The 24,424-nt window shown below is 57.8% G+C and overlaps 7 protein-coding genes across 7 annotated transcripts; all 7 read right to left on the minus strand.

The window, feature by feature from the left end:
- Positions 1-1,280: 1,280 nt before the first annotated feature.
- Positions 1,281-1,691, minus strand: LDBPK_353060 (glyoxalase I; the record flags this gene model as incomplete). Its single annotated transcript, XM_003864837.1, has 1 exon — positions 1,281-1,691. The coding sequence occupies one exon, from the start codon at positions 1,689-1,691 to the stop codon at positions 1,281-1,283; it is 411 nt and encodes a 136-aa protein (XP_003864885.1).
- Positions 1,692-3,290: 1,599 nt separating this feature from the next.
- Positions 3,291-4,652, minus strand: LDBPK_353070 (phospholipase A2-like protein, putative; the record flags this gene model as incomplete). The annotated part of the gene is made up of 1 exon (XM_003864838.1): positions 3,291-4,652. One exon carries the CDS (start codon positions 4,650-4,652, stop codon positions 3,291-3,293), a length of 1,362 nt encoding a protein of 453 aa, XP_003864886.1.
- A 738-nt stretch (positions 4,653-5,390) lies between these two features.
- Positions 5,391-6,191, minus strand: LDBPK_353080 (prenyl protein specific carboxyl methyltransferase, putative; the record flags this gene model as incomplete). Its single annotated transcript, XM_003864839.1, has 1 exon — positions 5,391-6,191. One exon carries the CDS (start codon positions 6,189-6,191, stop codon positions 5,391-5,393), a length of 801 nt encoding a protein of 266 aa, XP_003864887.1.
- A 1,034-nt stretch (positions 6,192-7,225) lies between these two features.
- LDBPK_353090 (hypothetical protein, conserved) lies at positions 7,226-8,041 on the minus strand (the record flags this gene model as incomplete). Its single annotated transcript, XM_003864840.1, has 1 exon — positions 7,226-8,041. One exon carries the CDS (start codon positions 8,039-8,041, stop codon positions 7,226-7,228), a length of 816 nt encoding a protein of 271 aa, XP_003864888.1.
- Positions 8,042-9,581: 1,540 nt separating this feature from the next.
- Positions 9,582-10,805, minus strand: LDBPK_353100 (hypothetical protein, conserved; the record flags this gene model as incomplete). Its single annotated transcript, XM_003864841.1, has 1 exon — positions 9,582-10,805. One exon carries the CDS (start codon positions 10,803-10,805, stop codon positions 9,582-9,584), a length of 1,224 nt encoding a protein of 407 aa, XP_003864889.1.
- A 3,361-nt stretch (positions 10,806-14,166) lies between these two features.
- Positions 14,167-17,631, minus strand: LDBPK_353110 (ubiquitin-activating enzyme e1, putative; the record flags this gene model as incomplete). Its single annotated transcript, XM_003864842.1, has 1 exon — positions 14,167-17,631. The coding sequence occupies one exon, from the start codon at positions 17,629-17,631 to the stop codon at positions 14,167-14,169; it is 3,465 nt and encodes a 1,154-aa protein (XP_003864890.1).
- Positions 17,632-19,445: 1,814 nt separating this feature from the next.
- LDBPK_353120 (hypothetical protein, conserved) lies at positions 19,446-21,914 on the minus strand (the record flags this gene model as incomplete). The annotated part of the gene is made up of 1 exon (XM_003864843.1): positions 19,446-21,914. The coding sequence occupies one exon, from the start codon at positions 21,912-21,914 to the stop codon at positions 19,446-19,448; it is 2,469 nt and encodes an 822-aa protein (XP_003864891.1).
- Positions 21,915-24,424: the final 2,510 nt, after the last annotated feature.

Raw genomic sequence — 24,424 nt, forward strand, 5'->3', positions numbered from 1 at the left:
TGGGGCGGGGCAGCGATGGACACCAGACGGCGGAGCCCCGGTGCAGCGTGTGTGTGAGGCGTGTCGCAGCGTTGTGCAAGATGACGGCCCGCAACGTCGTCTGCTTCGAAAAGTCAGTGAATCTCACATAGCGTACGAGGCACCGCGCCGGATCAAGCGTTCTCATAGCCGACACAGGCGGAGGTGCCGGGTCTGGCGAGTGGGCGGGGTGCTGCAACGCTAGCGCAGCAGTTGAGAGCACGCCACATGCGTCCCATGCCGCCACTGCCGGCGACCCGCCGCTGCAGGAATGCGAAGCACAGACAGGTACCGGTGCGGGCCTGTGCGAGGCGGGTCTGCCGTCGTCTCTTCAGCCCCCATGTATGATCTTTTGCTGCGGGGTGCCTTCTGCGCGGCATCTTGTATCGTAGTGTGCCGCACCGCGTTTGTCGTTTGGTGTTCTGCTCGACCGCAGCGAGCAAAACAAGAAAGCGGCATTTTCCCCTCGCTCGACCTCTGCCTGGTCTCACCACTTCAGAAACATCGGGGTGGCATTCGTGTCGCTCCCCGATAGCCCTTCCCCTCACGCCCCGCTTTGCTTTGCCGACAGCCGGATTGCTACGCAGCACACGCACGCGCGCATAAGCCGCAGCCCGTCCCGTGCGAAAAAGAGAACGCAGGAAAGAAAAGGTCGCTCAACAGTGCGAGAAGTTGCCTGCTGCGCCGTAGCTGATACTGCAAGAATGCTGGCGTCGGTGGGGCATGCGACGCGGTTTCCATGAGGAGAACAAAGATAAGCTGGAGAGCCACAAGAGATTGTTCGAAAGATTTAAGCAGTCCGTCTCTGGCTCCCTCCCCCCTGGTCAGCTGCGTGGAGTACTCGAGACGGTCTGCCAGGCCATCTTCGTGCGCACGCTCGGGACGGCACCAATCATCGAAAGAAGGAGGTGAGGGCAGGAAAAGGTCACGGAGAAGGAGCGAAGCCCCCTCAACCATTACCATCCTCGCCACACTCCGGCCGAGATTCCTCCTCCACCTTGAGAGAAAACAGCAGTTGGCCGAACTCCTCCGCAAACGGTGGTAGAGAGGATTGTCGCGGCGACAGAAGAGAGCGCTAACACATGGCAGGCGGGTGTGCGAAGGCCAACCACATAAGGCGGAAGACATGCATTAGTGGCGCAGAAAGGTCGAGCACGGCCGACACAAGCGGCGGCAATCACCAGGCCAGAAGGGCGGAGCGAACGAATCGTGGTCAGCGAGGCAGACAGGGAGGAAGCGCAGCAAAAAAAGAATTGGGGACCTTAGGCAGTGCCCTGCTCCTTCATATCCGCCTCCGCCTTCTCCATCATCATCTTCTCGTTGAGCAGCTCAATGTAATACCCATCCGGGTCGACCACGAACGCCATGAAGCCGCTCTCGTCTTCGTAGTCGATCGGCACGTCATGCTTGCGCATGTCAGCCACCAGCTCCTTCACGTCCTCCACCCCGATAGCAATATGACCGTACGCTTCGTCGTGTTTGTAGGATGTGACACCGTAGTTGTACGTCAGCTCCAGAACCGTCGAGCTCATCTCGGGTGCGTAGCCAAGAAAGACGAGGGTATACTTGTCCTGCGGAACATCCCACTTCCGTAGCACCTTCATGCCCAGACGCTCCGTGTAGAACTTGATGGAGCGGTCGAGGTCGCCGACGCGAATCATGGTGTGCAGCATACGACGAGACGGCATTTTCCTTGCACTTGTCGAGCTCTTTTGTGAAAGAAAACACAAAAACGCAGGAGGAGAATGAAACTTGTCACGTCGAAGTCAGCAACTGAAGCGATGTGAGGCAAGAAAGCCACAAGCAGAGGTGCGATGGGTTGGCAGTGCAAACATCAAAGATATCTGGGCGTGTGGGTAATGTCGGATTCGTCACGATGCACGCGTGAAGAAGTGGTGATTGATAGAAAGGAGGAAGGGCAGAAGAAAAAAAAAAGAAACAAAGGCCAGCAGAGTGAGGCGCATAGCAAGAGCATACGTGGGCAGCAGCAGAGAGTCCAGATAACGTCGCAAAAGAAAGCATTCATTTCGCTCCGGTAATCAGTTGAAGAGGGATCCTCGCTTGCTTCCAGCGTGTTGTTCTACCACGCACACGCCAACGAATGAGCGCACACGCAACCACAGCTCACCCACCTCTGCGGCACCACGGCTACACTCTGGTCGTCTAGGGCGCACCGCCCTCTGCCGCGAAATCGAGCCGCGCGCCTCGGGCGCCAGACGGGCCTCCGCTGGGGCGCATGCCTCGATCCAAGCAGGGTCGCCTGCAGCGTCCTGCGCTCCAGGGCAGTGGCGACGGCGTCTCTGTCGCCCGCGTAACAGGGGGCGGCCACCGCGCACGCCGCACGAGCTCGAGGAGGAGGCGGGCCAGCCTCGGGGCAGGGCCCTCTGAGACCCGGCCTGCGTGCCGTGCTCCTGCGCCCAGAGCTGCTGCAAGTCGCGCTATTCCGTGATCTGGCGCGGCGGCTCGTGACATGGGTCTCTCAATATGTGTTTTGACATTCAATAATAAGAAGGCGGCGCAAGCAGACGGTTGTGTATGTGCTATCTTCTCGGTGACTGTCGCGCATTCCGCCACAAGGGTTAAGGCCCACTCTTGCCCCTGGAGGAATACAGACTAAACTGGCGCACGGTGTTTCACTTGCTTATTCTTTATCCTTGCTCTTTCGCGCTACAGTGACTTGGCCGAGAGCAGAATAGTGTGCGAATGGTCTATTGGCCCAGCGGCAGCGATAGCGGACCCACGCCAGAATTCTCCCATCTGCAACATCGGAAGAAAAAAAAAGAGAACGGTAAAAGGAACGAGCTTGACGACTTCCTTTTGCTTTTTTGTTTGGCGCCATACGCCGGCAACGGTCGCGCAGCACCCCTTTGCGCTGCGCACCGATGAGCTGCATGGGTGGGTAGGGAGACATCATGGTGAAATAAGAGACGCGCGGTTAAGACAGCGGTGTGCAGTAGCGCCGCACGACAGTCCGACACACTCTTAAAACGGAAAGAAAGAGGCAAACCACCTCGGGAGTGTGTCAAGCGATCTCAAGAGAGCTCGCTGTTTCTGCGTGTGTATGAGGGAGAGAGAGTTGGCAGCACTTCAATAGCCCTCGTAAAGCAGAAGTCGCATTGTTTTCATCACCCAGCTAGCTTGCCACCGTGCGAGGACTCGCATCGCTGTTTTCGTGGACTACGGTTCTCTGCATCTCTGCCTCTCGTTGCTGGCATGGCCGGAAACAGGGAGACAGCTTATGGTGGCTCGGCGTGTAAAGTGGCAAACAACCTTTACCCCCTCAGCGCAGCGGCGAGCGCCGAGTCGTTGAGAAGTTTGGTGTCGAGGGGCAACGGGCCGGAGACCTTTTCAATGAACCGCAGTGTGTCTGCTGCGAACGCTACAATGCAGCCTCTCGGTGACGCCGTCATGTAAGCGGCGCGGTACAGCACCGGACTGAACAATGAGACGTCCGTGCACGTCAAGTGCCCAGTGCCGCGGTAGTCCTTTATCGTGTACCATGACGTCTTCATTACCTTCAGCTTGGCGTCGACTGCTGCCACAAGAGCGCTCTCCTCAGTCGAGCGCGGCTGCGCATCGACGATGGCCTTGACCTCCTCAAAGAACGCGTGCTGCTCCTTGCTCCGCACCCACTCCTCAGAGAAGATCTGCAGCGTTGGTGTGGTGAAGTGGACCGGTTGCTTCCTGTCCGTGAGCTTGTCGTAGAACATCGTCTTCCGCAGCGGGATCATCCACGGGTCGTAGACGACAGTGCTGGCGACGCTGCTCACGCCGCCCCTTTCACTCGCGTCTTGCGTGTCATTCAGGGCAGCCGCCAGGCATGTCGCGCCGCCAAACGAATGCCCAACGAGGTGAACGCGCGGCTCCCTTGCGATGTACGTGTCCACCGTCTCCTTGTCGTACCCGAGCGCGAGCAGTAGCTCGCCGCTGCGGATGCGCTTGATTGTGTTGAGGGTCTCTCGGATGCGAACCTCTAGCTGCGGAGCGCGATCCTCCGTGGTCCAGCCTACCTGGGTGTTCAGCGAAATGCGAATCTCCCTCCCGGCGTCGCGGCAGAAAGCAGCGCTGCCGTCCATGTGCGACAGGGCAAACACGACGGCACCGCGCGCAGCGAGGTCCATCAGCAGTGTGCTGTACAAGTGCGGAAATCCGGCAAGACCGTGGCTGAACACGATCATCGGGCGTGGGATGCCATCGTGCTGGAAGAGCGGCGCCGGCTCCGCGTCGGGTCGCATCTTCCTGCGCAGAAGGCAAAGGTCTTTCACCAGTGCGTAGGGAACTTTACTGTAGCTGGCCATGCCAGCCAGGTAACCGCGCTCGCCAAACGGAATGTACTGGATTCCGCTCCGCGGCGTGCCGCTGGTGGTCGGGTAGACGATGGTGACAGGGGGCTTCATGGCACCGCGCTCACCACACACCTCACGCGTGCCCACGTTGAACTTTCCCCCGAGCGGGGAAAAGCACTGCAAGGGCTGAACGTAGAAGGCGGCGCACGTCACAAGTGAGCCCACACAGGTCATCATGAGGCACGTCTTCCAATCCACCCCCCACGCCGCCGCAAGGCATGACAGCAGCACCGACGACCCGGCCGGCAGGTAGTGAATAGACAAGATGTAGTCGAAGATCGGGTGCATTGCGCGCGATGCGTGTGTGCGCCTGTACATAGAGAATATATATATATATATATGATCAGCTTGCGCGTTTTTAGATCTAATGTGTAAGTGGGGTAGGGGTCGCCCTGTCACAGCTTGCCGCGGCAGAAATGGCGCGCCGAGGGCTTGCGTGCGTATCTGTGACTCACCGGCAGAGAAAAACAAAAGAAAAGGACAAGGCGGCGCAACAACCTTCGCACCAAAAAACAGTATAGCAAAATGCATGTAGAACAAAAAAAGCAAGAAAGGGGGTGAGGGACAAAAATACATCAACGCAGAGACAAGCGCCACGGTACAGGTGAGCCTCGTAAACGTGCATCATGGCAGGAGGCCCATGAAAGTGAGGAGTGCGCTCATAGCGTGGCTAGTGAGCTGCATGTCTGCGGTCGCCCCGCAGACTTGGTAGGATCGCACGGAAGGTGAAAACTCCGGGTATAAAGTCGCATGAGCAGCGGTACATCACATCAATGCACGTTTACGCCGTGTCTTGTTTTTTTTTTTTTATTTATCTCTACTGATCTTGCTTTTTTATGACTTCATCGGTGCGCGTTTTGGCTCTGCACTACGACGCGTCAGTGTTGTGAGGGCATAGCACAAGAGGAGCTCCATAGAGGTACACACGCACACACAACACGCGCGGCGCAGGCCTCAGTCTCCTTTCTGACGCTCCGCCAAGGCGCGATGCACGGCGAGTATACAGCCTCATGAAGCAGACGCTGCTTACAAAAACGGAATCCCGACGATGGTGCGCACCTTGTATCTCTTGTACGCCTCCCCAAAGTAGTCTGGTCGCTGCAGCGTGGCCTCCTCGTAGGCGATGCGGTACCGGAAGAAGTACCAGGTTACCCCCGTGTGGACCACGGCGGAGACCGGGTTTGCCAGAATCCACTGCGCGCAACACGTGCGCCAAAACCATCCAAAGTAGGCCGGGTGGCGCAGATATCGGTACAGGCCATGCGTTACAAGCTGATGGCCGGAGTGCCGCTCATGCTCAATCATGAGGGAAAAGTTGGAGCCGCACTGCAGCATTGACACGACGCGGATGCCGTAGAAAACAAGGACAAGAAATGTGAAGAGCAGCGCCGAGGTGTAGTTCACTCGCAAGAAAAAACCAAGCAGCGTATGGCGAGTGGGGTCCAGTTTCCACCTCTCAGGGATGGCGTATGCCTCCACAAAAAATTCCAGCAGCGCAGTTCCACTCGCGATGAGGTACGGTATCGAGTGAAACACCATGAAGGCATCCGGGTGGGTGTCGTGAGGGCGAGTGAACGCGGCAACAAGGAACTCCAGGACATGGAAGGCAATATGCACAGCAAGAATATACAGCCCAAGAGCGAATAGGCTGTCGTTGTGCGTGTGCCATCCATGTGCAGCGAGAAGTACGCCGGCCAAGGCCAGCACACCAAGGGCGAAGGCAATCAAGGCCGTTTCCAAGATGAGGTTGCGCTGCAACTCACGATTGATGCGCCTGATCTCTTCCTTCTCGCCCGCCCCCTGCTGCCGTGCGCTCGAATGACTCATTGCCTAAGTGGGCCCTGGGCCTTGAAGTCGATGGGGCCCATCCAGGGAAAAGACGGAGTGGCATACGCGCCCACCACGACAACGACAGCGGGTGTATTACCGCTCCGAGGCAGAAGCCACTTCCACCTTCGGACTAAACGAATGCTTGATCGAGGTTTCCCAAAACGAGGTGGCGAAGGGATGAAGTGGACATGCGAGCAGAGAGAACAAGGTGGAAAGAACACGACAAGCACGGAGAGGTCAGTAAAGCCCGAGTAAAGCGCTCAGTCGCCGAAAGGGGTGGGGTGGTGAGGGGTAGCGTCGCAGGAATTCGGCTTTGGCAAGTCGGCGAGCACGGCGCCGCCAAAGTGGTATAGGCTCCCCTCGCTTTCTCTTGTTGCTCGTGACGAGGACACATGTTCACGCCCGCCGTCACCGCGCTAATCAGCAAGTAGACAGCGGCAGGTGAGAAACCCACCGAGCACGCCAACCATGGTCATTGATCGCTTCTCGATTGCTGGATCGTGCGTCGCTTATTGGAGCGAGCGTGTCCCTTGCTCTTTTGCTTTTTTTTTCTTCGGCACGTGCTCATTCGCCGTGTGGACGCACGAGACAACAACACAGATGGCCCGCTCCATGAAATCCTCAACACGGGCGGCAGCACTCGGATAGGAAAGGATGGAAAGTGAGGAGGTGTGGGACACAGCACCGTGAAAGAAGCAAAACGCACATGTGATGCGGCCCGAAAGAAGAAATCACGCTCGCACACCGCGGTCCACGAGGCCACTCCATTGGGCCGGAAGGAGCAAGCAAAGAAACTACAGCAGAAACACCAGAGGACCGCATCTGAGATGTTAAGAGCCAGCGACGCGGGAGCAGGAGGCACATCTTCTACGGCACCGAAACAGCAAAGAGGGAGGGAGGGGGAGGAGGACCTACGTGCGATAATGGGCAAGCCGCACCTTGTCTTTTTCTTCAAAAAGAAAAACACGCAGAGCAGACAAGTACACACACACACACACACTGCCGCCTGCGTGGCCGTCCACTTGTACCGATTAGTTGCGCCACTCATCATGATCGTTACCTTTGCTCTCGTGGCCAAAGGCCCACTGGCCACGGTAGAACTCCTCCACCAGCTCATCCGAGTAGTCATGCACACCGCAAAAGGGCATGTAGACCGGCAGGCCCTTCTGCCACATCCACCGCGAGAAGCCCGCCTCCTGCAGTGCGCGGCGTTCCGGATTGACGAGGAGACCCGTCGTGGCTACCCACATCGGATCGCGTGTGTAGATGTTGCCGGCGTTGAGCGGCGACCACTCGTTGTACTTGATGTTGAACGGCATGGGGATTCCAAGACGAGAGTTGTACCCCCACTCACCACGCGCCTTCATCTGCGCCGGAGTGTGCGCGGCGCCACCCTGCATCCACTTCAGCCACATCGGGCTGGCTGCGTGTGGAGACTGGCCGCGGAACCAGTGCGGATCAACCGGCTCGAGTATGCGTACAAAGTACGTACCTTGTGCACGACGGCTCTGCCAGTACTTGTTGCCGTTCTCGTCCTTTCCGACAAAGATCTTCTCATCCTTGCGGCGCCAGGCCTCACCGATGTAGTAGTGCCTCCGCAGAGCGCCAAAGAGGCCGAACATGCGAAAGTCATGCACTATCCACCGCCAGCGAGCCCACGTGAAGGAGAGCCGCACGGGGTTGTCGCCCTGGCGATGGTGGTGCCGCGGGAAGCTATGCGGATCATCGTGCGCCTTGGTGTACACAAAGTTCTTCGATCCGCACTTCGACGACTTCACGGCCATCTCGCCGTACTTCTTAGCCATGGGGTTGGGGCCATAGGCACCATAGGTGAAGACGCTGGTCATAGCTGGTGGAGAGACGCAAGTAGCCGACGGAATGAGTTAGCGGCCGCTGTGCAGACGTGATAAGTCGGAGCAGTGCTTTCGGCAAAGTGGCGGCGGGAAAAGAAAGGGCAGCGACCGGGCAAACACGACGAGAGAGAAAAAGAGAGAGCTATGATACGAACAAAAGAGGGGGAGACAAGGAGAGGCTAACACACATACGCATACATGCCCACGCATAAACCCTCCACAACCTCAAGTGGATGCGATGGAGAAGAGTAGCACACGCAAATCGTAAACGTATATAACGGCCACTACTTGAAAAAGAAGGCGCAGTGCTCCTACACGGTGAGCTGCAGAGAAATAGATAGAGCGAACGCGCAACGGAGAGGATAGTGCCAGCAGTTCAAGGTTCACGGCTAAACATCACCTCTTCCGCTTATCTGTTCCCTAGTGAAGCGATAGGCACAAATTCGAAAACGAACACACAAAGGGAAAGAGGTGAGACTGTGTGTGTCTGTGTGTGTCTATCTGTGCTTCTCCGGCTGTGTTTAGTGGCTACCGAGCGCGTCTCAGAGATATGGGATGGACGGCGCACACAGGCGATCGTGCCTGCACCCTTCCCACGCACAAAGACTCACGCTCGCACACAAGAGAAAAGAGCAGGTGCAGAGGGCGGGGAGTTGTTCTCCCGAGCCTAAAGCTCCTTCTACAACGCCCACTACTAGAACCACAACGAAGAGGTTCCCTTCCTTTCAGAGGGTACCTCACCAATGCGATTGGCACACGCGCGCGCGAGCAGCGAATGCGCGCAACGACGCGAGAGACAAAACTAAACAAAAGAAAGCACTACGAAGGGTGTTCTAAGGCCTGTAAGGGTATCCGAGGAGGAGGAAGTGGTGGTGGTGGGCGGGTGGGGGAGCTGTGGTTGCGTGTGACACCTGCGGAAAAAAAAATAGGGAAACGCAGAGAATGAAGGGTATGAAGTTCAACACTCTACGAGAGCGGGCCAAGAACCAGGTCGAGGAGGCACGATCACTGCACCGAGACCGAAGAAACGATAGAGTCGTCCGCGCCAGCCCCTGTGAAACCGTCAGCAACTCGCAGCTGCAGGGATGCGTTCGCGGTAAGGTGACCGCCCCGCAGGCGCACGTGAGCCGTTCTCTTCAGTTGTGTTCTCGACCAGGCTCCCTTTTTGGTTGCAGAGAAAAAAAAGATCCGATCCCAAGACGTGCACGGATGCTGGGCTTTGGTGCGTGTGATAAAGTGTTGGAAGCGCATCGTCAACGCGCCAGCTCACATTCGCGTTTTGTTATTGCCTTCGTCGCTGCTGTTCGTCGAGTTTAGGGGGGAGCGGGTAGTAGTACACGTGGCTTGGCGGGTCTTTCTTGTTCTCTCCACCTGTCAAATGATGGGCACGGATAGACGAGGAAAGCACAAAGGGACGACAACAATAGGCGCTCGATCACGAGTTGCCAACATGTGGCAGCCCCATCAAGGGAAGCGACGCCGCCAGAGGAGGGCCGCAGCCAAACAGAGAAAGGGAAAAGCAACACACCGAACTTCATTGCGCGTCACGTTCACGCTTGCGCTCGCGCAGAAGCTGCTTGATCCTCTCTCGCTCCTCCGTTGCCGGCACCACCTCATCCATGATGAGCGGCTCCTTGCAGCCAGGACAGACTACGCCGCCGTCGTCCTCGTCGTCCAGGCTACGTGTCTCGTCCAACGCCTCCTCGGCCATCTTGGTAAAGCAGCCCTGGCACATGAGGCGGCCACAGCACGGCAGCTTCATCGCCTCGCGGGCGACGCCGTTGTGCACGACGCAGCTTAGCGCCACATCCGTGGGCTTTGTTGGCGACGATGCTTCCGCAGTGGTGGCCGAAGCACTGTTTACCTTCGCAGGCTCCGTAGCATTCTCTCGACTGAGAGCCATCTCATGCAGATCGTCGTCGCGCACGGTATCGCCGGAGACGGCGCCGCCGATGCCGGCGACGGAAATGGCGGTGAACACCGAGGGGTCTACGCGGCGCTTCACCAGGCGGTGGTCGCGCGTGATGAACTTGGGTGCTGGGTCGTCCATAGTGCACTCTACCAGCATGCTCTCAGGGATCCCCACCGGAAACGAAAGCACCTTCATCGCCTTGCCACCTTTTGCCGACGGGCAGTGCTGAATCAGGTGGCCGCCCTTGCCGCAGTTGTGGCAGATGTACCCCTTTGGCGGAGGTCGAAAGTTATCCTCCATGTTGGCGCGCACCGCGTCACCGCGGCCTCGGCCACCGCCCAAGAAGAGGTCGCTCCCGCCGCCTCCGCCCATGCCGCCACGGCCACCGCCCATGCCCCCACGCCCACCGCGCCCGCCTCGACGAAAGCGACTACTCACTTCGTCAATGCCCGTGTCGAGGGCAGCCTCCGCCTGCAGCTGCGCGAGTCGCTCTTCTTCCGTCAGCGCATGCCCGTCACCAAAACCGGCTGGGCCTCCAAATCCAGAGGAGGTAGGGATGCTATCTAGAGAGGAAGACAGCGGCGGAAGCCTGGGACGTGTCAGAAACAGCGGCTTGCCACTGTGCGTTTGCCTCACTACATCCACCACCGCATACGCCGGCAGATCCTCTTCTGGGTGCAACAGCGCCGTGCTGCCTGCAAGAAACACATTGATCTCTTCCGGCGGCGCGCACAGCTTTGCTGCAATCGCCTGCTGCGCATCACGACACGACATGACGCTGCCTTCCATGTCGATGGTGCCGACATGGTTGCTGGACTTTAGTCGAAATGTGATAGAAGCGACCATTATGACGTCTATATGTGGTACCCTCTGGTGGCGAGGCGGTAGAGCGATGGTGGCGAGAGTCACAGACAGCAACAACTAAGAAGGAACAGTAAGGAAGGAGAGAAGGTGCAGCGTCACTCGCTAGAACAGCGTACGAAAAGGAAAAGCAGCGGGAGGGGCCGGCAGGCCCCGCACACCTGAATAGATGCGAAGCGGAAAAATGCCCAGACGAGGCTGTGCGTGGGGCTCGCCAAGAGGACAAAAAAAGACGCGCCCAGCAGGCGTGCGAGCGGCCACCACGCCCAAAGCAGCAAGTCTATCAACGGGTTGCAATTCGTTGTGTACAGGTGAGAGGACAGATTGACCTACTCGTGTGTTTCCTTGTGTTGATGCAGCGCCGTCTAAGAAGGGGCACGCTCATTTTTTTTTTTTGATTTTGATTTTTGTACTTTGCGTCACCGTCGATGTGTTCGTCGGATCTCTCTGCATTGCGGCGCGCGAGCGCGGATGAAGAAGTCGGGTGCGGTGATAATGAGTAAGAGAGAGTGGTGGTCGGTGGGTGGTGGTGGTGGTGGGGTGGTAGTTGGACAGTGCCGATTGAAAAAAAGGGTCGGAGAAGAGGGGCCACAACTCAACGAAACGCTACATACGAACGGCAACCAGAGCCGTGCACGTGCCTGCTCATATTGCACAATATCGTGGAAGCCAACAACGGTCTTACAGGGACAAACACGACACCCAGCTATAAGAGACGCGGCGCCGCACAAGCGGGCCGTTGCCGACATGTTTGGCCATGGCAGCGCGCGAGGTTTGCCGGCCGTTACACTGCTTCCGTGACTCTTACCTCACAGGATGGCGTCTGTTGCAGCTTCTTTGTTCAAAGGCAAGTTGTGCATCATTTCATCCGTGCTCTGTTTCTCGCTCACGTCACATCACAGCGAAGGAAAGGAGTTCATTCCTGTGACGTTCCTCGGCCCGCTCAGCAAGTCGGCTCGCGCGCGGCCAATCTTTCAATCTCTATCTTACTCGGCTCAAGGTCAGTCACACCGCTTCGAGGTCCACCGGATGCGCGACCAGGCCATCCGGCTGCTACACGTCTGACATCTCCATGCTTCCGACAGAGAAGCGCCGGCTTCCAATGCCGTGGTGCGTGGGCGTCTGCTCCCCCAGCAAGCGGGAATGGGGAGCAGAAGGCAGAGCTGGCGGGGAAGGGAGGGGGGGGGGCTTGGCTCGAGCCTCTTGGCCGGCCACCTGCGCACTGGCGCAGGACGCGCTCTCGTTAATCATGTGGGTTCCTGCAACTCCGAGCACGACGCGGCCATGTGACGCCGCGACAGCACCTCGCTGTGGGCTCCCAGGCGTTGACGTGATTGTCGTGCGGATTGTATGAGCAGCTTCGACATCAGCGGTTATGAGTGCTTGGGAATAGAGAGCCGCCTCGTTGGTCTGATCATGAAACGCGCGGAAGGAAGTTCACAAAGGATCGTAAACACTGCGGTTCGCCGTTCCACGCGCCGACAGTGACAAGATGAAGAGGAATACTTCCTCCAAGTGACGCGGGGGCTTTGCAGATTCAGGCATGTTGCCTTGCTAACGCTACGCAGCACTGAAAGCCCCTGCGCACGTTGTTCACAGCTTCGCCTGAGAAGCGTGGGCAAACATCGACGCTGGTGTGCTCGACCTTTGCGCTCTGGCAACGGCTAATAAAAACGGCAGCATCAGCCGGCGACGTTGCACCCAGCCATGCATACAGCAACGACACACACGCACTCGCACAAACACACGCTAAGACGTGCTAGACAGCGTAGCTAGCACGGCAGAAAACAGAGAAAAGAAAGCACACCACATACACGCACGGAGTAGAAAGACAGCCGCAGTCGAAGAGAGGGCACCACACTCTCTTCATGCAAGAAGCAGTAGCTTTAGGATGTGTGTGTGTGTGTGTGTATGTGTGTGTGCGCGTGTGTCTGTGTGCATGCGCATGTAGATATGGATGTCAACGTCGGGAAAGGGCAGACGATGTAACAAGCAGAGGAATGGCGAGTCCGAATACACAGCGAATGGACAGCTCCGCGGTGCCACGCGTTGCAAGCAAACAGCTCCCCTCTCACAAGGCGAGACTGGCTCAAGCGGCAGGCTCTTGGAGAGCCAGTGAGAGAATGGAAGAAAGTGCAGACCGCCCGTGGGCAGAACGCCACACGGCAACCAGCAACACACGCCATGCATCAAGAGGCGCCACGGCCTCTCTCGCTCGACTGAGCAGAGAGGAAGCATTTAGGGGTATCCACTGTCTGGGACACAACACCAGCTCTTCACCTTTCCTCTCGTGTCTTCGCGCTGTTTTTCTTCGTTTCTTGCCGCACTTGTAGGGGATGAAGCCCTCGCCGCCGCTGCTCTTACCATCGAATGGCGGCTAGCCAATCAGGATGGCTACATCGCCACAGATGCGCGCTACGTACACATATACATGCGGCTCTTCGAAAGACTTTGAATTTGTCCTTTTCTTCAACGAGTCACCCTACAATGAGCACTTCAGTGAATATATGCAAAACAGCCACCCTTCCCCTACCTCTGCGGCGCTGCGACTATGTCAAGAGCACCGGTACACCCAAACAGTGTCTGGCATCTTGCAGGTTATTGCCACTCCACTGCGCACCGCGCAGGCTCGGTCCAGGATTCCGCTCATCATCGCCGCAGCGCAGCAACGGAAGAACACTTGTAGGCGGAAGCATGTCTCTGTTGCGTTGTCGACACAAATGCCGAGTGGGCTGGTCCAAACGTGATCATGACCGCACGTCTCTTCGGCACCGCGCCCGTCCAGACCCGTTCGCCGACGCCGAGAGTCCGACAGCCGTACCCGAGTGGAAGCTGCAGGCTTTTGGCTTCCCCTACAAAGAATGTGGACACTAGGCCCCTGGATATCACACACTGAGGTGGTCGGTGCCATCAAGGGCGGCGATGCACCCAAGGATAGCGAAGAAAAAGTAAGTAAACGCCCGCACACACACACACACGTACTGGTGCAGAAGCTCAACCGGCGCTGGTGCCAAAACAAGCAAAGGGAAGCAGTAACAGCGGCGAAGAGCACACCACTGCCTAAGCGTGCATCTTTCCCTCCTTCCACACGAGGAGACAAAGCCCGCGACTCGTGCTCCGCGTCGATAATCCACAAATACGATTGAAATCCTTCTGGGCACATGCGCCCGCGAGAACGTTGCTCACTGGAGAAAGCTCAGCAGCCCTTGTGCAATATGTGATCTGTGCGGAACGGGTGAACGCCTACAGAGGTCACACTTCAGTGCGCCAAGAGCCCGTTCTCCTTATCCCTTCCCCCCTCGCACGCCGGGGGGGGGGGTCTTGCAGTCAGCAGCTTCGGATTCGGCTACTGCTGAATTTCAAGGCACACGGTAGCCGTCTCCACATCTACCTCGTCCACAGTGTCATCGCCGTCGTCGATAGAAACCGTCGCGGACACGTCACAGAACTGGAAGCGGTTCTGCCAAAACGGAGCCGGTAGCGTGCCGCCTGCCTCACTTGCCTTTTGCTGCTCAATTACCTTCATGAGCGACGCATTCGTGTTTGCGTGGCTTGAGCGGCCGTTCCACAGCATGCCCTTGCCGACACCGAGCCCGTCCACCTCGTACGCCTGGTCGACACCATCGGGGAGGGTCTTGTTTAGCACAGCCTCGAGCGCCGCCGCAAACGCCTTCACCGTGGTCGCCGGCGTGACAGGGATGCGAATCATGTCGTACTTCGTGAACCCCTCCGGCACGCGAATGACCTTCTTTTTGTACGTGTAGTCCTGCTCCGGGATGTAGGTGGCCACCACTTTGGTGAAGTTCTTGATGGGCAGATCGCGCTCAAAGAGAACGTAGTTGTTCGTGCCCACGTCCAGCATACCATTACGCAGCACCGAGACGTCCTTATTCTGCAAGACCTTGAAGAGCTCGATAAGCCCCAGGCCCGTCACGGCAGACGTTGTTGTCGCGATGGCAGGAATGATCTTGCCGGCGACAAGCTTCACTTTCATCCGATCCTGCGTCGGAATTCCGTAATTCTCAGCGCGGAGGTTGCTCGCCGCAGCGACAAAGTCGATTTGGAAGTTATCATCGTCGTCCTTCTCGAACTCCAGCGCTGCCGCCCTGCTGCCCTTGCATTTGGTTGCCAGAGCGGCAACATCCGCCAGCAGCCCTTGCAGCTCGGCCTCGGACTCCTCCATGGTAACTTGCTTGCCCTCCTGCGCATTGGCTGCTAAGTCGTCGTCGAGGTTGTCGACGAAGCCAGCCACGTACGCCGGCGTCGACAGCTTGCTCACCTCTGCCTGAATCCACGCGTCCGTACGGTACTCCTGCATCCAGCGGTTCTTCTCATCGTTGAAGCGCGCCTCATGCTTGGGCGGGTGCACCCCGAACATGCACGCATACAGGTTGATCGCCGCCACCAGGAAGTTCTTTGCGTCTGGATTCGTCGTAATGTCGGCGGCCGTCACCTGGAGCGCTGTTGGATACTTGCGATGTCCCGACCAGAAATCCTCGCCGTTTTTCTTTTTGGCGCCGCGCGGGAAGGCCGCCTGAAGATCTAGAATGCGGTCACGGAACATCTTGAAGAGCTGTTCCCAGCCAAGCGCGACACACCTGTCCATCGTCGGCCCATCGGCAAGAATCGTCAGCGTCCGCTTCAGCAACTTGAGCGGGCCCACGTTCTTGTCAATGAGGCTACGCCGCTCGCCAGCGCTTGAACCACTAGAAACCTCGTGGTGGATGCGCTGGGTGAAGGCGGCAGGGTCTTCGATGATCTGCTGCGCCGTTTGCATTGGGGACACGAACATATCGTCGAACTGCGCGCGGGCCCACTCTATGCAGTGGTCGTAGATGTACGGAAAGTTGCGCAGCGTGCACATGGGAATGCCGCCCGTCTGATCCGCCGCGCCGCCGTCGGCGTACGACGACGTCCTGCCGGGAACGATAATGTCGACGTTGCCGCCGGTACCCATTGTGCCTGCCTCGACAAGCACCTTCTGAAAGCGGACGCACTGCTGATCGACATAGAGGCGGGCCTCTATGTTGTCCAGCGCGTTGACGACAACGTTCAGCGACTGCCAGAAAGTGTCGGGGTAGAGGTGCTCGGTGGTCGTGCCAATGAAGTCTTGGCGAGCGTCCACGTTCGCATCGGGATTCATCTGCCGCATGCGGGCAGCCGCAGCCGCCGACTTGGGCTGCCCGACGTTCTCCTCGCGGAAGAGAAACTGCCGGCTGAGGTTTGATACCTCGATGCGGTCGTTGTCGGTCACGACGAGGGAGCCGCCGGTGCCGCAGGTGATGCCACACAGTGCGAAGTTCTTGACGTTCTCGCAGCCGAGTGCCCCGCACCCAACCATGAAGAGGCGCAGGTTCTGCAGCAGCTGCTGGAAGCCCTTGCCAAAGATGGAGATGATGTGATCGTAGCGCGAGTTCATCGGGCGGAATTCTTCACTGCTGTGGTCGGCTCGTTCGGGCCGCACGGCTGCGCAGGAGAGGTGGAACCACTGGTGAATCGGCGAGTACTTGCCAGTAATCTTCACAATCTCCTGCGCTACGACAGCACCAAAGAAGGAGGCGAGGGGTTGCAGCTCAGCACGGGCGAGGAGCGCTTCCGCCATCACCGCCTTTTCATCCAGGTTTTCGAGGACCAACGGCGCCGGCGGTGGCGGCGGCGGCACCTTGTACGGGAACTCCGCATTGCCGGGCTTGCCGGTGGTGCGCTGCTCCGGCGGCGCCGGCATCGCCTTATTCTCCTCCAGCACCTTCTTGGCCAGCTCAACTACCTCAGCGGCCTGCGCTGCGTTGTGCAGCTCAGGCAGCTTTCCCGAGTGCGCGTCGGCGTAACGCAGCAGCGCATGCAGCGTCACATGGGTCACTGACTCCTCGGAGTTGTCCATCATCGGGCTCACTGGGACGAAAGCGCCTGGCGCCGCCAGCGCCTCACTGAGGGGCCGAAAGGAGAGCACCCTCACCTCCTTCAACTCGTGAAGAAAGCCGCCTGTCTCATACGGGCTGTACCCCTGCGTCTCGAACGCCGGGTACACACGCACCGTATCGCGCGGGTCGGAGGGGCAGACGACGCCGTCATACACCTGACCATTCACGGAGGTGCCGTCCGGTTTCAGGAGTCCCTGTACCTCGCTCAGCTTGATCTGCGTATAGTCGCGCAAGGCCCCGGGTGTCTGCCCCTCTGGTGTCTCGTAGCGGATGCGCGTGTACATCTCTCCCGTCTTGTCACGCAGTGTCACGACTTCCGTGATCAGCTTCTGTAGCATGGGTCGCCCGTCGGCGTCCTTGACGACGAAGGAAGGGCCGTGGTCCGCGAACACGGAACCCATCGTGCCCGTTTGAAGTGCCAACACGAATGAGATGGCCGGCGTGTGATTGTGGCAGAAAGCGTTCCATTCGCTCAGCGTCGTCAGGCTGAGATCCGGCGCGGCGGCCGTGAAGATGAGGGCGACGTTGTCCGAGACGGTGGCCGTCGTCAGCTCTGCAAGCACTCGAACGCGCGTGTTTGGGTTCAGCTCAGAAATATAGGCGGCAGACAGCTCCGCCATCGTCTTGCCCGATGCCATGGACTGCGGCGTGACGGCAAAATTCACGCCCATGTCCTGAGCCGTCGGCTTCCGAGGGTCATAGAAGCGGATGGTGTGAATGCCAGCGAGTGCCAGGTTCTTCGCGATCTCGATCCCGACGCCACCGCAGCCGACAATGATAACCTTGAAGGCGATCAGCTTTGCCATGGTCTCGAGGCCATAGGTGCCGATGGTCCGGCTTTGCTTGTCCAGATACTTCTGGTCGATCAACACTTTGCTCTCGGCCTCCATTTTGCCGTGCGCTGTGTTTCGGGGGTTTGCAGCTATGCGTTCGTGGATGCAGGCGGGAATTTATAGGTGATGCGTGTCCTTGGCGCACACTTGACACGGGCGAGAGACAAGAAAAAAAAAAGGGGGAACGGCTGGCGCTCGCGTGACAAAAACAGCACGTGCGTTCTGCGCGCGTCTTTCTCCTCCGGCGCTGTCGCTGACACCCCCCCCCCAGTGACTTGACGGCCAGCTCCAACTACCGAGAAGATGTCGTAGAGAGGGTCTGACAGGCGGGGACGAGATGAAAACGAAAACTGGAATAGAACGCCGGCGGGAAAAGGCGTAGAAGCACCCAGCACACTGTACGACGTGACAGTGCAGCCGAGTGCGCCGAAATAGGAACAGCTCAGCGAACGTTGTGCGGGCTCTGCAGAGAAACCTGGCGTGAAGAAGACAAGTAGAAAGCAGGAAGATGCGCGGTATCCGTGTGCAGATGCAGCTGGAGGATCGTCGGATAGAGCGGACAGGTGGCGGTACGATCACAGGCTAGCACGGGAACTCCGTTTTCTTCTTTCTTCCGACGGGAAACAAGCCGGCGACTACAAAAACCAAAACGGCCAGGGCAAGTGCGGGCCACTTGTCTGTAAGCAAGTTGATACCGACGCTGAGCGTAAAAGCCAGAATGTCGGTATGTTCGGGGGAGAGAGTTTGACAGTTGTGCGTGCGCGTGTTTAGTGCGCGCTGTGCTAAGGGTGGAGAGGAACAAGACTCAACGAAAGAAACTGTAAGAAAAGGCTTCACGGTGGCATACTCAACAAGAGACGCAGCAATCAAGCAAAGCCGAAAACAGGAGGAGGCAGATAAAGATACACATATCCGGAGACGATGAAAGAAGGTCATCAGCCTAGGAGCAGCCCTGTGTCTGCATAGAAACTGGTTGTGTTGCGTGCTTGCTCCACAGGAGCCAGCTAATCCAGAGTGAGGTATCACTTGGAAAAGCAAAACACGTGCTCTGCCCTTTCCTCTTGAAATTTCCGACTCCGTTGTAGACGGCAACAGGCAGTCGCTCAGAAAGAGCCCTCATGATCAACGGAGTGGTGCTGTGTTATCGAGTGGGAAAACAAGGCAGAACGCCAGTGGAGCGCATGCGCCTGCTTGCCTCTTGTCGCGTGCATGCTCGATGTGCCCTCCGTTTTCGTTTCAGGATGCATGTGCGTGTGCGTGGGCCTTTCGTTTGCCTCTTTCGTTTTTGTTTTCTTTCTCGCTCTTTTCGCCTCGTTTCACTCGCAAGATGGAATCCACCCTCCTGCCCCCGACTCCTCCTCCTCCGCCGTCTCCACGGCAGACGCCTGCGTTGTCTGTCTCCCGAGTTTTCTTCTCTGTGTGTCACACACGCGCACCTCCGTTGGGCGAAGGGCAAGGGGCGGAAGGAGTCTCACGTGCAGTGGCGCACCTTCCCGCAGGTCATCAGCAGCACACCGTAATCACATGCAGCAATGCTCAACGTCTTCTGCACAACATGGAAGAGATAAGAAAGGCGATGTGCGAGACATTTTTGCACCCCCTCTCTCACAATGTCGAACCGCTACTTCGGAAAAGTGATCGCTGCCAGGACGCATCATCAATCGACGCCAAGGCCGCCTTGCAGCAACGCGTGAGTGGCGTGGGGGTAGTGGCATGTACACCTTGTTCCAAAAAAAAAAGCGTAGCCACTGCTTGGGGCGACGCGGGCAATGACGGAGAACCACCACCCGCAGAGAAGCGCTGTGGCCGGGGCCGCTCCTTCACTTCGTCCTCCCCAAAGCACACACACACACACATACACGCACCGTGATCTACTTCTTGGCCGATGTTGGAGACCCAGGGGGGAGCTGTATCTTAAAATGTCGCTTGCACGAAGCCACAGGCTTCGACGTCGTCGGGTTCGTAAAGTAGAAGATGTTCTGCACCATCGTCTTATCACCGTCCTGGAACTGGTACCAGACGCGCTCGATTCCCTCTTGCACCTCCGTCTCCACATACAGCTCGCGCCCTCCTGACAAGATGCACGAGCGTGACTTCACCCAGCCGCGCGAGACACTCTCCCACGTCCACTCCGTCCCGTCGAGCGCGATGACGAAGTGCCGCCGCTCGAGCATGGTCACCTCATCAATCACAATCTTGTTGTCGCAGTTCACGTGGACAACCCAGGTCGGCACCGTCTTGCTGTTCACGCTGCGCAGCAACACGTTGACGCCCTGCTCTAGCAACACGGCGTTCATGCTGCCTTCCGTCTCCTCCGGGTCCATGATCCAGGTGCCGGCCATGAGCGCCTTAATCTGTGACACCTCCAGCATGGAGGGCGGTTGCAGCAGTAGACAACGCGCCGGCAGCGAGAAGACGCAGCTGTCGGCCACGTCGGAGTTGAACAGGTACGACACCGGCACCGCGATATCCAAGGCCTGGGCCCGCTTCTGGATCCACGCGGCGCACTTAGCGTGAGTCACGTCACAAAGCTCCTGCATCATAAAAGCGCGAAGGGTCAGGGTCCGGTAGTTGATCGCGCTAGCGCCGTAAAAAGTCATCCATCGGTTGTAGCACCACTGCAACGCCTTCTTCACCTCCTCCACCTCCTGAGGGTGATGATAAATGTAGCCGTACGTGCCCAAGAGCGCCGCCAGCACCACCTGTTGAGAGGGTGTCAAGTCGAACTGCTGCGTCTTCAGGGCCACCTTCAGTGCAGCTAGCGCAACCAAGCCGGGTCCTTCAGCGATTGCCTCCCACGACCCCGCCGCCGCCACCTCTGCCCGTTTCATCGCGGCAGAGCCCAGGCCATGCAGCATGCCGAACAGATCTCTTGCCATGTATAGCTTGCCGCGTCCGCGGCTCGTCACGAAGCCGTCCCCCCTCACCTCCGTGACGCTGCCGTCGGCCATGATCAGCTTGCCTGCCACAGTCACGGTACCCTCCCACTCGCTGGGCTGGGCAAGGCACGTGATCATCTCCTGATTCGGCAGCGTTGCCGCTAGGCGTAGCACGACCCGACAGCCGTCGCTCGTCGGACACTCGACACGCCACCGCGTCGGGTACACGACTCCCGTTTCGCTGCTCATATACGACTCGTCTGTCTCGTCGTTCATGATGACGCCGCTGCTGTGCTGGAAGGCCTCCTTGCTCGCCGCAGAATGCACGGTGGCGTCGCACCTCTTGACGGCACCAGTCTCCGCTGACATAACACGAGTAATGCTGAAACACTGTGCCATCTTGTCGTATAGGCGAATGAGACAGTGGTCGTGCACCATGTGCTCCGTCTCCTCAGCAATACGGCGGCAGCGGAGGTCCCGCACGAAGCGCGCCTCTTCCACGCTGCGAGGCACCACGCCACCGAAGCTGTGCTCCACCCAAACGCTGCCAAGATTTACCTCCAATTCACGCGCCAGCTCGAGATTGTCGGAGGCGCGTGTCACCCGCAGCGAGCCACCGAGCAGTCGAGTGTGGTGAAGACAGTAGGAGAACTCGTCGTCCTCCCAGTTGCCGGTGGAGACGATGCCACGCGTGCCACCGAGAGCTGGCGGAATACTGCGAGGCATGAACGTCAGATCCACGACGGCGCGCACCTCCTTCGACAAGTCGCTCTCCTCGTGCTCGCTGCTTACCCCTTCGAGGTGGAGGGTGTATCTCGGGACCAGCAGTTGATGCACTCGATTCACGGCGGGCGCGGCTGCTTTCAGTGTGTTCTTGCCGAACTGGACGTCGAGCTCCGTCAAACGTGTCGAAGCAGCCTCGTCCAGCAGCTGATCTGGCAGCACCAGGCGCTCCTTATTGAACTGCTCCAGCATCGCCTGAAGCATCGCAGGCTGATTTTGTATCGTCTTCTTGGCAACCATCATCGAGAAGAGCGCTGGTGCACGGTCATCCGCGGCGCAGAAGCGGTAGTATTTTTTCTGCTCGTGGTCCGTGATGGACCAGTTCACCACGCACGCGTGCGTCAGCAGAGAGTCTTCCTTTGGCGGGTCAACATCACTGACGACGGCCACGGAGTGGAAGGTGACACAGAGAGCAAAGCGATTGTGCGCACCGAAGCGGCTGCGCAACGTCCACCGCTCTGTTTGGCAATGCTCGTGCGCGCGGTCGTGGTCAAACAGCATCGACCACAGAGCGTTTGCCGACACCGACGGGCCTTTCCCATCGTCATCAGTGATGTTCAATTGCGGCCACGAGTTCCGCAGACGCTCCTTCAACGATTTCTCCTCCACGGACTCATCCTCGAAACGCTGCCGCTGCACAGGCGGCTCAACGGCAGTCTCGGCAGCCGAAAAGTGCATTATACCTTCGCTGGTGCGCCGAGATCGCGTGCCAGCAACTTGTGCCTACTCACTTGTCGTAGCTGAAGTCGTACCCTTCGTTCACACCCAAACGAACAACTAGCAGTGCCCTCGTATGTCATGTCCACAAGACGGATCACGAAGGCCCTGCGCCAGTCTCTGAGAAGTTCCGAGCTCGCAGGACGCACGCCGCCACGGCCTCTCTCGTCGTTTCAGCGCGTGCGTCTTCTTTTTTCGTATACCTCTGCTAAGCAGTGCCGAAGATCAAAGCGATGTTCGAGTGCCGTGGGGGAGGGCCACAAAGCAAGAGCGTCGGTGGCTCACGAGTGGCGAGGGGTGAATCACGCAGAGAATAAGAAGAGGTTGTCTTCTTTTAGCACACGTAGGATCGTGCGCGAGTTGTGTCGGTGGGCGTTATCGGTGGGGGGGGGGAGAGGAAAAGTAGGGAGAAGCGAGGTGGAGAAAGAAACGCGTAAGTGAATGGATAACGGCGGTTTCCTTTTTTTTTTCGTGATCGCTCGTTCTAGCAGTCCAGCTTCCTTCTCTTCGTTGTCTTCTGTTGCGGCCGTTGGCTTCGGTTGCTGTACACGCAAACATGCGCAGGCGAGTGCAGTGCGCGTGATGAATACTGTTCGCAGTTGTTCTTCACCTACCTTCCGCCTGCCATGGTGTGCCTTTTCGTTGCCGTTCACCGTCTGTATGGTGCGGGCGAAACGGGAAGCAGCACACACACACACGAAAACACCTGAGCAGAGATGACGCTCCCAAAAAAAGTCAAAGGAAAGTGAAGCGAAGACAGCAGTGGGGACAATGCTGTGAGTAAATTCGCCCACATAATAGTGAAGCACGCTCCTGCAGACGCCAGAGTTGAGGCCACATCAACGCCAGGTCACGGTGCGCTTGCCCGGGCGTGGCATTTCCACCGTGGAAAGCAACTTTGGCTCGCACGCTCGAGGCCCGTTCCCCACCTTGACGCAGGCGGAGCTTCTTCGCGCTCGATCGAAGGAGATGAAGGAGCTTTCCCTCAGAGCAGCTGGCGCGAGCCGCAGACGCGCGTGCATTCGCTCTGCTGCTCCACAGAAGCCTTGTCCTTCCCGCCAGCGTTGCCAAATCGCTCGCGTAGGGAGATTTTGCTCCATCTCCATCTTGTCTTTGAGCAAGGCACGAATTAACCGCCTTTCACCTCTCTACCCTCTCTCCAACCCTCATCCTCTGGTACCTATGGGTCCTGTATATATGCGCGTCCGCCAGATTTGGCACGGTCACCGGCTAAGACGCACAAGCACAGACACATACCCTTCCACGTCTTTGGAACGACATTTCTCGCCCTGTGTCGCTCATTATGACACACCAGCACCATCTCGTGGGAGTGACATACACTTCAAGCGAGAAGGAAAGCGATACAGGAAGAAGTCGAAGCAGAGAGAGAGAAAGGTGGCGGAGAGGTGGTGGTACTGGACAAGGGAAGGGTAGGGGAGAGAGGATAATATGTGGAAGATCAAGTGGCGCTTTTGTTGTCCTTTATTAGGCAGCCTATCCGACTGGGCTTTTTGGAAGAAGGGAGGCAAAAACTCCACCGCTGCTCGAAAGCACTCGAGGATACAAAAGCGGCGGGGCAAAACAAAAAAAAGAGGTAATACATTATTCTGGACGTACAACAACACAGCACAGAACGTCCACGAGCATGCACGTCCCTACCCCCGCCATCAATCACTCTCTTTCGCTCTCCATCAAACTGCCGTTTCGCCCATGAACAAAACCAAAGATACAAGCATACAAATGCATGCGCGTAAAAAAAAAGCACCAGCTGCAACAAAAACGGATGTGTTCACCTCATCAGCCTACTCACAGAGTGCCTCTCTGTCCTCCTCCACTTCCATTACTTGTTTTTTTTGCCCTTTCGCAATCAAGCATGAATCATATTTCCAAGAAAACAAGACAGACAGAGGAAAGAGGTGACGGGTGGGGGTAGTGCACGACGGCACCCGAAATAACAAAAGAAAGAATGCGAGGTAATTGCACATGAAACGAAATGAGCGTGAAAAAAAAGAGAATATTTTTGCGTCGCTGCGGAGAGGCACCTCCGCGGAAATGGTGAAAGAGAGATAAAAGTGTAGTGAGAGTTTGTGCGGGGGATGGAGGGTGAGGGACAAACGATTTCTCAGGGCCGGGGGAGGGGCGCCCACCGCATCCACCCCAGCTGGGAGATGCCGCCTCAAGTGGATGCCCATGGAGATACCCCGGATGTTTTGGCGTAACGCACACGTGCATATAAACCTGTAGCACCCTTTCTTCGTTTTCTGGGGAAATACACTCACGAAGCCATAGGTTAGAGGCCCGCCTCCAACACAGGGCGTGCGGAGTGCGGTGCGGTGGGCAGGACCAGCACAGATTGAACAAAAAAAAAGAGAGGGAAAGTAGAGCGGCCCTTGCGGCCTTGAGGACAGAAAGGGAGAGAACGTCACAGCACAGAGCGGCGGGCGGTTTCACTCCCCCTTCAAACACCCGCT

The sequence above is a fragment of the Leishmania donovani genome, chromosome 35 (assembly GCF_000227135.1).
Source record: "Leishmania donovani BPK282A1 complete genome, chromosome 35".
Lineage (NCBI taxonomy): Eukaryota > Euglenozoa > Kinetoplastea > Trypanosomatida > Trypanosomatidae > Leishmania > Leishmania donovani.